The sequence below is a fragment of the Ornithodoros turicata genome, chromosome 8 (assembly GCF_037126465.1).
Source record: "Ornithodoros turicata isolate Travis chromosome 8, ASM3712646v1, whole genome shotgun sequence".
Lineage (NCBI taxonomy): Eukaryota > Metazoa > Arthropoda > Arachnida > Ixodida > Argasidae > Ornithodoros > Ornithodoros turicata.
In genome coordinates, this window is record NC_088208.1 from 14,174,087 (window position 1) to 14,188,582 (window position 14,496).

General features: G+C 43.7%; 1 protein-coding gene across 1 annotated transcript in view; it reads right to left on the bottom strand.

The window, feature by feature from the left end:
- LOC135366490 (integrin alpha-PS1-like) overlaps nucleotides 1-14,496 on the bottom strand; it is a 110,962-nt gene that overhangs the window by 17,321 nt on the left and 79,145 nt on the right. The window contains exons 10-14 of the mRNA XM_064599202.1: nucleotides 11,561-11,715; nucleotides 9,730-9,834; nucleotides 6,394-6,619; nucleotides 2,829-2,978; nucleotides 519-598 (exon numbers count right to left, since the gene is read on the bottom strand). Of these exons, the coding sequence (XP_064455272.1) occupies nucleotides 519-598; nucleotides 2,829-2,978; nucleotides 6,394-6,619; nucleotides 9,730-9,834; nucleotides 11,561-11,715 (716 nt within the window). The remainder of the gene's footprint in view (nucleotides 1-518; nucleotides 599-2,828; nucleotides 2,979-6,393; nucleotides 6,620-9,729; nucleotides 9,835-11,560; nucleotides 11,716-14,496) is intronic.

Here is a 14,496-nt window from a genome sequence, read left to right on the forward strand (position 1 = left end):
AAACCCATTTTTACCCCAAATTTGCATCATGAATTTGGTAAAACAAGAAAAAAGAAAAGAAAATGAATATGGCAACATGCCAATTCAGCCACCAGCAAAGGCACTGGAGAGCATTAAGCATTGGACATTCAGAACAGATGTTCCGTATCTTGCATTAACCTAAATTTTGAGGAGCAGTTTTTGCTAATTATCCACCCGATATCACCAGATTTTCACAATTTTACAGCTCCTGAAATAATGCTCCCCCCCCCCCAATTAAAAAACAAAAACATAAATCCTGAAAGCATATAGGGCCATAAACATGTGTAGCAGACGCACGGTCCGTCAGCATGTAGTCTTATAGTCATCTTCCATCATTGCCTGGACACACGTGCCGGTGAACCTGAGGTTTTGTTTTCGATGTGCGCTCGTCGGCAATCATCAAAGTTCAGTTCCATTGTAGAGCGCAGTCTCTTGTCATGCTAAGTTTTACACATGCATCTCAAAGCTCGAGATCGTGGTTCTCTTTATGTACTTACCGTGGTAGGACAAGGTCAGCTTCAATGTGGAGATCACTCAAACAGTAGTCCTCGTTGCTGCAGTTTCTGAGGAACCGTGCCTAAAAATTGGAAGCGATTTCACTGTACTATGCGCAGGTCCTTGTGCTTTTGGGTTTAACACTGCAAAACCCATTTAACTCGTACAAGGTGCACCCCGGTTTCCTTCCAAGCCTTAGTCACCGTTAAACGGCAACAGGAGGATGAATACACTGATTACAGTATGTTGGATGATTCTGAGGTTCCATTGATTTCGATAATGAGGCTTTAGTGTACTTTCTTTCAAGTTGGAGCATTGCAACTGAAGCGGGTATAACAGCTCAAATGTAACCGATAGAAGCAATAAAGTTATCATTAGAGCCTGAAGTTTTCGGGGAAATATTTTTTTTTCCAAATTCGGGGGGCAAAAATCGGGGAAGTAAGCGTGAGCTCTAGATTCAGGCAAATTCGGGTGAAGAAAAAAAAATCACTGGCGATTTAGCGGTAAACGCGAGAGAAATGCGTTAGCATTAACAGCCCTTTCCGTTCCATATTTTACTTCTGGGTATCCAATTCCGGTTTAAACCCAACATCCATTTGTCCACATCGTCTATACTAGACTTCCGGTTCTCCCAACTCCTGGTCTAACCTGACTTCCAGTTCTCAACTCCTGGTCTAACCTGACTTCCGGTTCTCAACTCCTGGTCTAACCTGACTTCCGGTTCTCAACTCCTGGTCTAACCCGACTTCCGGTTCTCAACTCCTGGTCTAACCCGACTTCCGGTTCTCAACTCCTGGTCTAACCCGACTTCCGGTTCTCAACTCCTGGTCTAACCTGACTTCCGGTTCTCAACTCCTGGTCTAACCCGACTTCCGGTTCTCAACTCCTGGTCTAACCCGACTTCCGGTTCTCAACTCCTGGTCTAACCTGACTTCCGGTTCTCAACTCCTGGTCTAACCTGACTTCCGGTTCTCAACTCCTGGTCTAACCTGACTTCCGGTTCTCAACTCCTGGTCTAACCTGACTTCCGGTTCTCAACTCCTGGTCTAACCTGACTTCCGGTTCTCAACTCCTGGTCTAACCTGACTTCCGGTTCTCAACTCCTGGTCTAACCTGACTTCCGGTTCTCAACTCCTGGTCTAACCTGACTTCCGGTTCTCAACTCCTGGTCTAACCTGACTTCCAGTTCTCAACTCCTGGTCTAACCTGACTTCCGGTTCTCAACTCCTGGTCTAACCTGACTTCCAGTTCTCAACTCCTGGTCTAACCTGACTTCCAGTTCTCAACTCCTGGTCTAACCTGACTTCCGGTTGTCCACCTCCAGTCAATGCTTGATTTTCGGTTTGACACTTTCAGCTACTATATGTATGTCCATTTAATTAACGTTTAATTAGCCTCAATTACTAGGTAAGGTTACATAGGGTACCTGCAGGTAATTACCTACAGGTTACATAGGGTATCTTGAATTCCCTTAATTGCCTTAAATTACTTTTACTTGCCCTAATTACTCTTAATTCCGCTGTAACTTATGTTAATTACCTTCGGTATTCTTCAATTTCATTTCGTCTTTCTCTTAATTACATATACCTTACACTCATTACCTTTAATCTCAACTTTCTTATTTTAATTGCCTTTAATTACCTCTAACTACCTTCAATTACTCTTACCCTTTACTCTTAATTGGCTTTGACTACGTCAATTCCAAATCATTTGCCTCTATTTACATTTACCCCCTTATATCCTCTTTGCATGTCCACTGATACCGCTGTCTTGGTGAGGCTTCACCATCTGACACACGCACATACACACAGCTTTTTCCATTTCGACACTCGCAACGCTAACACATTAAAACTTCCAGTATGCTAAATTCGGGGAGAAACTGGGTTCTATTACTCGAATGAATTGTACTGGTTTGGTACAAATGGTGATGGAATTGTGTTTGCTGACAAACAAACTACCGTGCTCGTTCCTACAGATGTTTCAATGAGGACAATTTGCGGGGTAAAAATTGGGTTTCACCCTAAAGTGGCGACCTTCAATTCGGGGTGCAAATTTGGGGAAGAATGGGGTTCAACCCTAAGACCTCAGGCTCTAGTTATCAAATGCCATCACTGTCCATCAGTCGAAAACAGCAGTATTTACATGGAAACACAAACAATGCTTGAGCCACTAAAAGATTATCCTCCATGTTTTACTTATATTTTGCCAGGCCAAATCAGAATTGCTATGCATATTTCTCACATGCACAATACACACAGAGCATAGCATGCAAAAATGGAACAATTAAATGTCATCACTTTCAGTAATCTCACCTCAAAGATCTTGGAGGCTTCCTGCTGATTCAGAATTGGGAAGTTATTAATGTCTGGCAAACCTTCTTTTTCCGTATTAAAAACTGGATCCTTCTGATCCAATTTGTATGTCAACTTGAACTTAATGGGACTCTGGATATCTGATTTGTCCTGCAATGAAAGAACACAGTTGGTTTGTAACCTAACCTTACCCTTAACCTTATAGCCTTTGTTTAACCCTTACTCTTATTTACCTTTACCTATACTTTTAGCTTTATTTACCCTTAACGTTATAGCTATAACCTTATATAGCCTTTCCACAGTGGAAAATCTACTCTTCCACGAAGTTGGATTTTAAAATCTGGGGGAACCAGCAGGAAAGGGAAAACAAGAAATAGAAAAGAGTGGAGCATTCTCTCAAGATTGCACCGAGACTCATCCCGCAAGGTTTTCCAGCTTCCGTGACGTTGAAAAAAACTTTCGTAAACTAAACTCCGTTCTCTCTGAGTGTTGCTGTCATTAAATTTCCTTTCGCCAAGGCACGCTCAGCCGTGTAAGTGTTTTGAAGACTGATCAGCAGATTATGGAAATGTTGCAGATCGATTGAAGTCTTCACACGATTCCGTAAGGTATCAAATATTCCATGAGAAAGGGACGATTCTGATGGAAACAGTAAGTTCCGTGAGACAGGGCCAACTCCGCAAAACTATGTGGAATCGCGGAGTTGTGCAAGGCTAGGAGCTATAATTATAACTTACTTTCTGTGAGAGTTACGCGTGCGGATTAGCCGGTGTGCTCCCGATTATAAGAATCACATGTACCTTTCAATATATTTATTGCCCACTATTGCTAATATTTGCTAGATCTCCTATAAAAAAAAATGTATTACACAGCACACTTTAGACCAATGAAGAACTGTTGTAAGTGGGCTCTCTATCAGTGCACAAAAGCTGAAGAATACATGTCAAGAGTTGAAGAAATGTGCAAAGTATCAAACTAGTGCTTCTATGTCTCTAGCGTCTGAAATGTATGCGACCTTAAAGAGGCACTAATATGCAAAAACAACTTGTTCTGAAATGAAAGTCTGTGTTTCAGTTAGTACAGTGCAAGAAAAGCTAGTTCGCACAGCGCTACGATTTAGAAGAAAAACACAATGAAAACAGAGCCATCTTTGGCAACAACCAACGGAATCCTCAGGAAGCACAGATTGGTAGCATCCAGTGAGACAGCAGCAGAAGCGTGCACATACCTATCGCAGGCGTGTGGATTTGGAATGGGGCTGGTTGTAGTGGTCTGTACATGCACAGCATGATGCACACTGCTGCATTTTTCGATACCAATTTACAGAACTGTAGCCCACAACAGATATCACAAGTGTTCCACTAATAACAGTCATATTCACGTCATGCAAAGAGCGACAACCGTCCATTTCGTAACGCGCATAAAGTTTTTTTTGCCGGAACTGCTCCATGGTGCGGCACACGTGTGTATGCGCAGCATGTACTAAAAGCACCCGATGTATACCAGATGCACAAGCTGAAGCGATGTTCACTGCTTAGTGCTGAAGCAAGAAAGAGCGACTATCCTTGAGTTTGCTGACCAAGAGCGAGGGAGGCTCGCCTCCTGGATGAGGGCCAATAGGAGGACGCGGAGGGCATGCACTTCCCAAGCCTCTGCTCTCGCAGAAGAGACGGCACAGCATTATCGTTGTTTTGCGTGCCGCAAGGCTCCTGCCATGCGCACCAATGTAACCAACTACTTTGCCGTCCGTTAACCGGCACCTGCAGCTGTTTTGCTTGTCGCAAGGCTTCTGCCATGGCTAGGGTTTGCCACCTTTCGTAGTGAAAAATATCGTCTGAGGGAGAAGAGGTGAAATAAAAGTTAAGGAGGAAAGGCTCGCGGGAAAGGGCAAGTGAGTGAGGGGTGGATGAGCACAGAGAGAAAGAGCCAGCGTGCTGGCTCAAGATAATACGAGGAAACATACGTTCCTGTGCGTGGCTGGATCATTGATGTTAGCAATTGCTAGAAACAGACATGAACACCATACTGGATTGTATTGGAGCAGCTGCATTGGACTGCCACTTACTTTAAAAAACGCATCGACACAGAGAAACTCTTCTTCGCAGGCAGAGATCTCATTATGGTTGTATACGGCCTAAGTTCCAGCTGGCTCGGCACAGCCATCAACAGCTTTGCACAACACTGATCTTGTCCCCTCCGAACACAATACTTAATGAATAACAGTGATAATAGTAATAATAATGAATAACTAAGAAAACGACAGGTGACTGCGGAGTGGGTCTGTGCTCCAGATTTATTCAAGCTGTAGTGGAATGTTGAAAGGAAAACCCCGCAAAAGCCCCTATGAAAGGCCTTGAGCCACGAACACCAGCAAAAGGCTGCCGGTATCACCTTCCAACCGGCAAGTAGCACAGCGAGCAAGTAACCGGTCATGCCAGTACAATACCGGCCAGGTGGCAACCCTAGCCATCGCGCACCAATGTAACCAACTACTTTGCCGTCCGTTAACCGGCGCCTGCAGGTGTTTTGCCTGCCGCAAGGCTTCTGCCATGGCGCACCAATCTAACCAACGGCTTCGCCGTCCATTAACCGGCATACGCGTGACTCCCGCTTGACCTCGTTCCCATCTTGATGGACCGCGAAGCCGTTGGTTACATTGGTACGCCGTGGCAGAAGCCTTGCGACATGTGGAACAACAGTAACGCAGCGCCATCTCTTAGGCGAGGGCAGAGGCTTGGGAAGGCCCTGCCCACTGCGTCCTCCTATTGGCCCGCATCCAGGAGGAGGAGCCTAGCTCCCTCACTCTTGGTCAGCAAACGCAAGGATAATCGAAAGAGCCTGGTATACAGGGCAGGTGCAGATAAAGTAGCCCCGCATGTATGCATGTAGGGTATTTTCTGCTTACAACACAAACTTCCGATGGCGCGGGATGACGCATTTATCGGATGAAGACAAACAAATAAATCGTAGTAACCCAACTCCACGTAACAAAAAAGTTATCCATGCAAACATTGCTCTCCGTGCATCCTGATTTTTCTGTGCAGAGGTCAATATGGCGGTCACGACACAGTTGCGTCTAGCTACCGTCAGGCGTTCCAGATCTCGTTTTGTTTCTGCGTGAGCGGTACCCCTAGCGGTACGGCGATGCAACTGTGCTATATACTGCAACGTCCCATTGGAAATATACGGAGCGAAGTCAGCGTTGCTAACGATTTTATTGTGCAAAATTTGGTTACCACAATATTTTCTGTCGATTTGAACCGCACAAATATACCGTTGTGCACCGTTGGAAGTTTGTGCAGTATGCAGGGAACACGCTATATGTGCGAAAATGTGGGGCTACTTTTTCCGCACCCACCCTGTACTTCTCATTGCAGCTTTGTAACAAAATTAAAGATTTGAGTAATGACAACAAGTGCGGAATTAAAACAGCGTGTAATGTAATTTGAAGAGAACTTGTTTTTGCATTTTAGTGCTCCTTTAAACCTTTGCATCTTGTGTCTTTTTGCATGCTCGAATCCGCAATTACGAGTAGGTGCGTCAACGGAGAAGAACGCATACATACCCTGAGATACACAATCTCCCTGGTGCACTGCTGATGTGGACGGTAGATGTCCACCTCAATGTGCTTCCTCACAAAGCTTTCTGACTTTGGTGCATTGAACCACACTCTGGAGTACTTCTTGCCCGGCTCAGATTCGATGCTGTACTCCAATTTCAGCCGGGTTCGAGGCGATCGCCCTTGCACCAACGACCCTGTGTCGACGCGGAAACATGCCTCGATGCTAAAACTGCGGAAGAGAAACTGTCATTATACACTATGGACCTTAACCCCTTTATTGCCACATTATTGTTGAGAAAAATGACCTGGAAATGCCAAACATTTTTATTGCGTAGTTCGATTCCTAGTTCACAAAAATCGCTATCTGCAAACGTTTCTGGACGATATATAAGGCACTGATGGCCAGTAGTTAAACTAATAGTTAAACTACCTGATTGTAGTTAAAAAGTAGTTATCAACCACTTGCAGAAATGTAGTGTTCAACTACTAGTTAAACTACTATTTCGAGTAGTTAAGTTACTGCAGGCGCCAACTACTTTCAATTTTGCTGCAAGCTTTACGGCACGATTGTGCTTCCGAATTTTACCTTGAGCTACTTGTTTGATGAGAATGGAGGTGCAGAGCAATTGTGTCGTGCATGTGTACTAAATCTTCACTTTTATCACTGCTTGTGGTTCATATTTAGATGTCCAAGAACACTATAGAATGGGATTGGTGTTGATGGACAACGTTAAGTCGTTAGAGATGTAGTTAAAATACATTGCAGTAGTTAGTTAAGTAGTTTTAACTACCTCCCCTGAAAAGTAGTTGAACTACTAGTTAAACTACTCCATCGCAAAGTAGTTCGTAGTTATAGTTAAACTACTGTAGAAGTAGTTAGTGGCCACCACTGATATAAGGTTATGGTAGGTGACGTCACAACCCGTGCAAGTACGCCACGTGTCGGCCGTAGGTGAGTAACATCCCTTGTGGAATATTCCAGAATGTTACTCACCTATGACCGACACGTGGCGTACTTGCACAGATTGTGACATCGCCTACTGAAGGTATTTAAGCAATGTGTAACCCCCTGTACCCCTTTTGTCCTGACACAGACAGTGCCACCGTCGAAACGTCGGCCCCTTGCCCGGTTTACTTTTTAACGATAAGATAACTTTACTTTTTTACTGATAAGATAAGTGTGTTAGTAGCTAAGTATTACAATGAATATTGTAACCAATTTTCTAATGTTTCTCTTGCTGTGTTCAAGAAAAACATAATGCGGACGTTGATGCAATGATCACATTTCTCTTTTTTTATTCCCTCCTTGTGCATCTTTAACTGTTTTTTTTATTTATTTTTTTTTGCGTTTTACTTTGTGTTACTTTGCGTGTAACCTTGTGATATTGTCCTGGTGTTCTCGCCTAGACAGGGATTTGGTTCCCTTTTGCGTAGCACCAGAAAACAAATAAACAAGAATCACTTTCAACGTCTCCCTACCGAACAAACAAGTGTTCCTAACTACCCTCAAATCTGTCTCTGCATCTTTTCTATATATATATGTATATACAGGGTGTCTCTTGTAACGTGTCAATAAATTTTATTTAAAGAGAGCAATAAAACAAAAAAATGACCGCTACTTTTCTGCTACTTGAGTTACAAACAGGTGATACTTTTGATGTAGCACCTGTTTGTAACTCAAGTAGCAGAAAAGTAGCGGTCGTTTTTCCTTTATTGCTGTCTTCCAATAAAATTTATTGACACATTACGCGAGACACCCTTTATATAGCGAAGGTTGAGATAAGTGGGAGACAGAAGATGAAAGTACGGGAAGTAACAAAAAAGGTTTATTAAAACTTAAAAGTTATAACAGTTAGGAGCAATGTCTACGTTAAGACTGAAGCTCCGCTGCCTCAAGGGCGAAATAGCTAAATGAGCTATTTAGCTATTTCGTCGTGAAGAAGGCGGAGTTTCCGCCATGACGTAGATGTCGCCCCTAACTTTTATAACCTTTAAGTTTTAATAAACCTTTTTTGTTACTTCCCCAACTTTCGTCTTCTGTCTCGCATTTATCTCAACCTTCACTCTAATTATTTTCTGTGACACTAAGTGAGGGTGGAAATATCGACATCACCATCGCTCCTTTGCCGACCACTTGAGGTGCGTAAAAGAATGCACAGTTGAATTAAGTAGGTTAGTTAAGTTAAGTAGTTAAGTTAATTTAAGTAGGTTAAGGAATTAAGTAGCTGCATTTACTTCCAGCTTCGTCAGTGGTTGGAGCGCATCATACGGCGACACGGACGATTATGGGAGGCATCACACACCATCATTATGTTCCCTATTGCATGTTATAGGTTTTCTTACGTTCAGATTAAAGAGAGGCGGATACTAACACAAACCAAAGACCACGAAACGAGTTTCCCGACGTTTTGGAGCCAACGTGGCTCCTTCTTCGTGCATGAATCAATAGACACAACGAAACACACCTGACACCCCCCAACAAAGACACACCTGCATTAAACGTGTTCACATTTGGATTACCGTAATTTCACTCGTATGAGCTGCAGGACGCCTTTATAGGAACGTTTCGAAAATTTTCTGGCAGATAAGCTGCGGGCAGTACGAGACAACTGATTTGTGCAATGAAGGAGGCTGCATAAGGCCGTAAACCCCGTGGTTCATACTCCAGGGTTGGCATAGTGTACAACAAAGGAGGTCAGCTCTACAGAGTTTTACCAAGATCGGATTGTGCCCTTGTTGGGCATATTTCGTGGATTGATGGGTCGGTGGCCTTCTAGAAGACGTGAATCACTGCAACCACTTTCGTTAAAGCTGCTTTGGGGAATGCACCAGGAACGTCAATCTACTCGAATGTGGACCCGTCCCTGTAACGCACTGTTCATGCATCAGCAGGGCTGTGCTGTTCCAGAGACACTGTCGACCCTTTCGTTAAAACCGGCGTATGGGGAAAATACCAGGAAAAAATAGTCATCAGATAAGCCGTAGAGCGCTCGTAAGAGAAAAAATCGTGCATAAGCCGCGGCTAATACGTGTGAAATTACGGTAAATATAGCCTTGCCTGTCATTGCATTTCTTTTCTTTTTTTTTCAAAATATTCTACACAAAAATCTCAGCCCAATATTGCTCAATTTTTTTCTTGGTTTTACAGCACCTGCAATGAAACCAGATTTTTTCCCTTGATATAAAAAAAAAGAAAAAACGCAAGGGTCTCTGAGTGCAATATTCACAGCATATCTCGAAAATTCGGAGTTCTAACTTACGTAGTGAATGAAAAAAAAAAAAAAATTTGTGCACAAGGCTAGCAAGACCAATCCCAAATCAAATGATGGATCTTCTCACCAGACGTCATCGCTCCCCGGGTCACTGCTGCACCCTGGACGGTTGGGGTCGATGTTTGTTAGCTCACCGGACACAGACGTTGTGATGTTTATGATGGGGCGAGACCTAGGAGCAAGTTCCAACACACATCACTTAATTTACTTATCTCTTTATTTATGACAAAAACCTCAAATGCCCTCCTGGGGCCATACATGCTGGCTTACTCCAGCATTCAAGAAATTCAGCATGATTACGAAGAAATGAGGCAAAATTACCATAGACTGAGAAGTTACCCATAAAAAAAAATGACACGTTACGAGTTGAGTTACCGTGCGAAAAATCTAACTAAGTTAATAACAAAGTTCTTCAGCCTGAAATGCAACTTGCAGTTATGGAATTATTTGAAAAATAGAACACGTTACTTCCAAGTTACTTCGGACACAAAATAGCAGTACACAGGTGTAGCGCGCATGAGCAGTTGAGTTAGACCATGAGATGCCTGCGGAGGAGCGCAACACGTTTATATCATTTTCATTTATGCCCAACAATTCGAACGCTATGCATCTTAGTCCCTGTAAGCGCATAATGGTTCAGCTTCATTTCAATGGCAGCGGTTCCTGAATAGAATACTGTCATTGATTAAATATACGGTTTTATTGCATAAAATGCCATGAAAGAAACAGAGAGAAAACATGTGGAAGTGAGTGAAAAGCGAATTAAAAGTAACTTGGAACTTAGCATAAGTTACTTTCACAAAGTTACCAGAAAAAGGTCCTGAAAAGTTCCTCTGAAAGTTACCACGGTGCAAAAGTACCGAGTTCAGTTACAAGTTACCAAAAAAAAGGAACTCAGTTTCAGTAACCAGTTACCTCGAACTCTGAAAATTAGTGATGGACACGAGTGACTGCGGCAGGTCGCCCCAGTCGGATATAGTTTTAGGAGAAGAAAAAAAACGAGTGTGTGTGAACACCCAAATTTAAATGAATTTAGAGCACATGTTTATTTACCCAATTTTTATCCCCCGAAGTTAGAAAGAAATATTTCCCTAATACTTCAGGCTCTAAATATGAATAGAACCTGAGGTTTTCGGGAAATATTTGTTTTCTAAATTCGTGGGATAAAAGTTAGACAAATAAACATGTGCTCTAAATTCATGCAAATTCGGGTAGAAAAACTTCCAGTATGCTAAATTCGGGGAGCAATCGGGTTCGGTTACTCAAAGTAACGGTACTGGTTCGGAAGGACATGTAACTGCATTAGCTGCCAAACAAGTTAGTGTGCATTCCTACAAGCGCCTCAAAGGGTTATTTGGTGAGTAAAAATTGGGTTTCACCTTAAAGAGGCAACTTTCAATTCGGGGTCCAAATTGGGGGAAGAATCGGGTTAAACCCCAAGACTTCAGGCTCTAAACATGAAGTTGAAAATCATTCAAATAGCGAAAATATCCTGTATTAACCACAGCCATGAACGGCTGTTGCTATACAACCCAGCTGAGAGGCAGACTGCCCGTGACGTCAAACAGAGATCACTTCGCCGAATGATAGACAGTATTTCCTGAGCAAATTGCAAAATTTGGAAACAAGCTTCGCAATTAAACATGTTTTAATTTGACTTGGAGCTACGATCACATTAAATCATTGGCACTGAAGCCCACTGGAAGTGTAATATTCCATGATATGAGGGGAACATCTCCAGCAACACAGAACATCCTCTGGACGTACAAATAGTGTCCTAACAGATGTGAACGTCTGACGGATGTCCTGAGAATATCCCTCGGATGTATGAATCCGTTAGGACTTTATTTGTACGTCCAGAGGATATTTGGCGTTGTTGGGGATAACATGTGGCTTACCTCAACAGAATCACACTATCAGCCTCGTAGTTTCCTACCAATAAGTCAGGATAACCATTAGCATCCATGTCCAGCCCACCAGAGAGAGAATATCCAAACGTGGTTATTGGACGATTGGTCTGAACTTTCTTGGGGATATCCGCTGGAACTATCACCTGAGAAAAGGGAAGAGCAAGAGTCTGCTTCTGAGCATGGAGCAGTACACACGAAAGGGTTGAGGATTGGGCTAGTTGGTAATGAGACATCTGAACTGAGAGCGCAAGATACACGGACAAAGAACGGAGAAACAGACAGGACGGGCGCTAACTTCCAACTACGTTTATTGAAGAAAATGAGTAAGAAAGCATAAACCCTTCACAGCACACGTGTCACTTTCTGGGCGCACCGGTTCTGAGGAAGATCAGTTCCTTTTCGGTTAGAGATACAGAAGGTGTGCTAACGCATACATCTTGAGATAAATAACCATCAAGATGTATGCGTTAGCACACCTTCTGTGTCTCTAACCGAAAAGGAACTGATCTTCCTCAGAACCGGTGTGCTCAGAACCGGTGCGCCCAGAATGTGACACGTGTGCTGTGAAGGGTTTATGCTTTCTTACTCATTTTCTTCAATAAACTTAGTTGGAAGTTAGCGCCCGTCCTGTCTGTTTCTCCGTTCTTTGTCCGTGTATCTTGCGCTCTCAGTTCAGAAGTCCACGAAAGGTGGTTATCAGAGTATACAGTTCAAAGGATTAGGAGCATCTATAGTTTCACTGACAAGCTTTTGGAACAGAGTCTGTACTTCATCAGGCACTACCTGATGTAGTGCACTACACTGTGCTGTGTACCAGAGCCCTATATTAAAAGGGAGTCTGGCCATTAAAGGGACTATCGCATCCATCCTGGTCGATTCCGAAACTTTAGTACCGCAATATTTCTTGGTGGTCCCCGACAAGAGCAGCGAAAACCCCAAGTGAATAGGTTGCGTATGTGCTGAGCAATCTAACGAAATACATCCAAAGAGCAGAAGACTGAGTATGAAGGCCCTCTCCACCAGCTCTCCCCAAAAGTCTCGAAAACGTCACACCCAACAGGACCAATGAGAGCGTGCCTTATCTCGCACAGATGATCAGTGGGGTTGGCGAGCATCTGAAATGCAAGGCGGCGAGCAGACAGCCAGCCGTCACGTCGGAATCGTCGGAATACGAGAGTGACGTTGCGTCGCTTCCAAGCGGTTCTGGGGATTACAGAGTTGAAGAAATTGTGTTAGATGACGACCCTTACTCCACAGATCGTTTGCCACTTGACCCTGCCGCAAGTGAAGGCGCAAGCAGTGAAAACGAACCGTCCGATGGCGACGACACTTTCAGGTAAGCCGATCATATCCGATCGCTCACGATTAAGGCCCTTTTTTTCTGCTGCGGCAAATCCAGAATTCCGAGGCAGGGAACTATGAATTCTGCATTTTTTAAAATTTAAATTAATTAGAATTAATTTCTAAAAATTAAAAAAATAAACAGTTTAAAAAAATAAAAATTAAAAAATGATTAAAAGGCAAATTGCCCTAGTTCAGACAGAAAATACTCTCTGTTAGTCCTTAGTGTGGAAGAACACGGTTACAACTCCAGAAACTTTTGTGACTTAGCATAACAAGGTGCACTGTACTTTCTTCTGTGAGGGAGTGACATTTGTCACTGACTATCAAATTGTACTTGCTAAGTGACTTCTCTGCATGTACAGAGTTTACTGTCACACACAGGTACTTGACAGCTATGGACACCAAAGCAGGGGTCAGCATTTGCATTCCACTCCAGAATCCCAGAGAGTTGAGGGTTAGAGAGAGGAGTTAGAGGGTTGTTCCGCACACAGATGGGGCCATATCAGGGCCTGGTGGCCTTATCCGGTTGGCACATCTACGCTGTAACGCAAGCTGACCCGGTGCGAGCAAAGTCCGTTCATTTCGCGCATAAACTGAGTTAAGCACGCGGTTTCCGCAAAATTCTGCACAAAGCCTCATATTCCGCGGCAGACCCACAATACCGCGAATTTTTGCAGAATCGCGGAATCGCAGAAAAAGAAGGGCCTTACTCATGATGATTGTGCACTCGCGGGCATTTTGACATTTGTCCACTTGGAAATGACAGATGCCTCTGCACTCACTGTACCCCAGTGGAACCTGACGAACACCGGTTGTCGGTTCCTCGGAAACTGCGGGGGCAGTTGAATCGCCGATCACCTGCTCCTCAATGGCGTTTGTCTGCGGAGGGAACTCGCTGGTTAACGCACCCATCTTTTGTTGTGATAACCGCCGCGTATTCTTGAGCGACTTGTCAGTAGGAACAGTGTCAAAACACTTCTCATACGTCGTAAATAGCGTGATTTCATGCCCGTTTCATTCCAAGCACATGGATAACGCTTTACGGGCGTAGTTCCGTAGCCGGGCTTATGGCTTTTTGCTAATTAGCCGGAGTGTTCAAAAGCTAAATAATGAAGTGAGAGAAGACTGTATAGCGTATATAAAAGAAAGACAAGAATTACAAGAATGTGTGGTCTAGAAGTTTTTTTTACATGCATTTCAAGAACCCCATCTGACGCACTTCTAGCGCAGGAGAAAAACGGGAGTGCTAAGCCTGACGGACTCGAAACTTGCCATCTTGCGAAAGGTAGGGCCGTTGAAATGGGCTAAATCACCTCACTTTAGTGAGGTTAGTTCAGGTTAGGTTCTACAGATTCGGGGGGTCTGGGGGAGGGGCACACTTTCACAGCACTTTCGAAGCAATAGGTTCTTTCATACACGTAGCCATGCACGACGCCATCTCCAAAGCAGACGACGTCTGTGAGGGAAAATGGGGGAACGGCGCCGGCGGTGCTCCGCCCTCGCATTGGTCCTGTTGGCTCCTATGTCACAATGATGTCATCGGAGGTTTCGCTGATCGAAAAAGCTCGAGTGCAATGCAA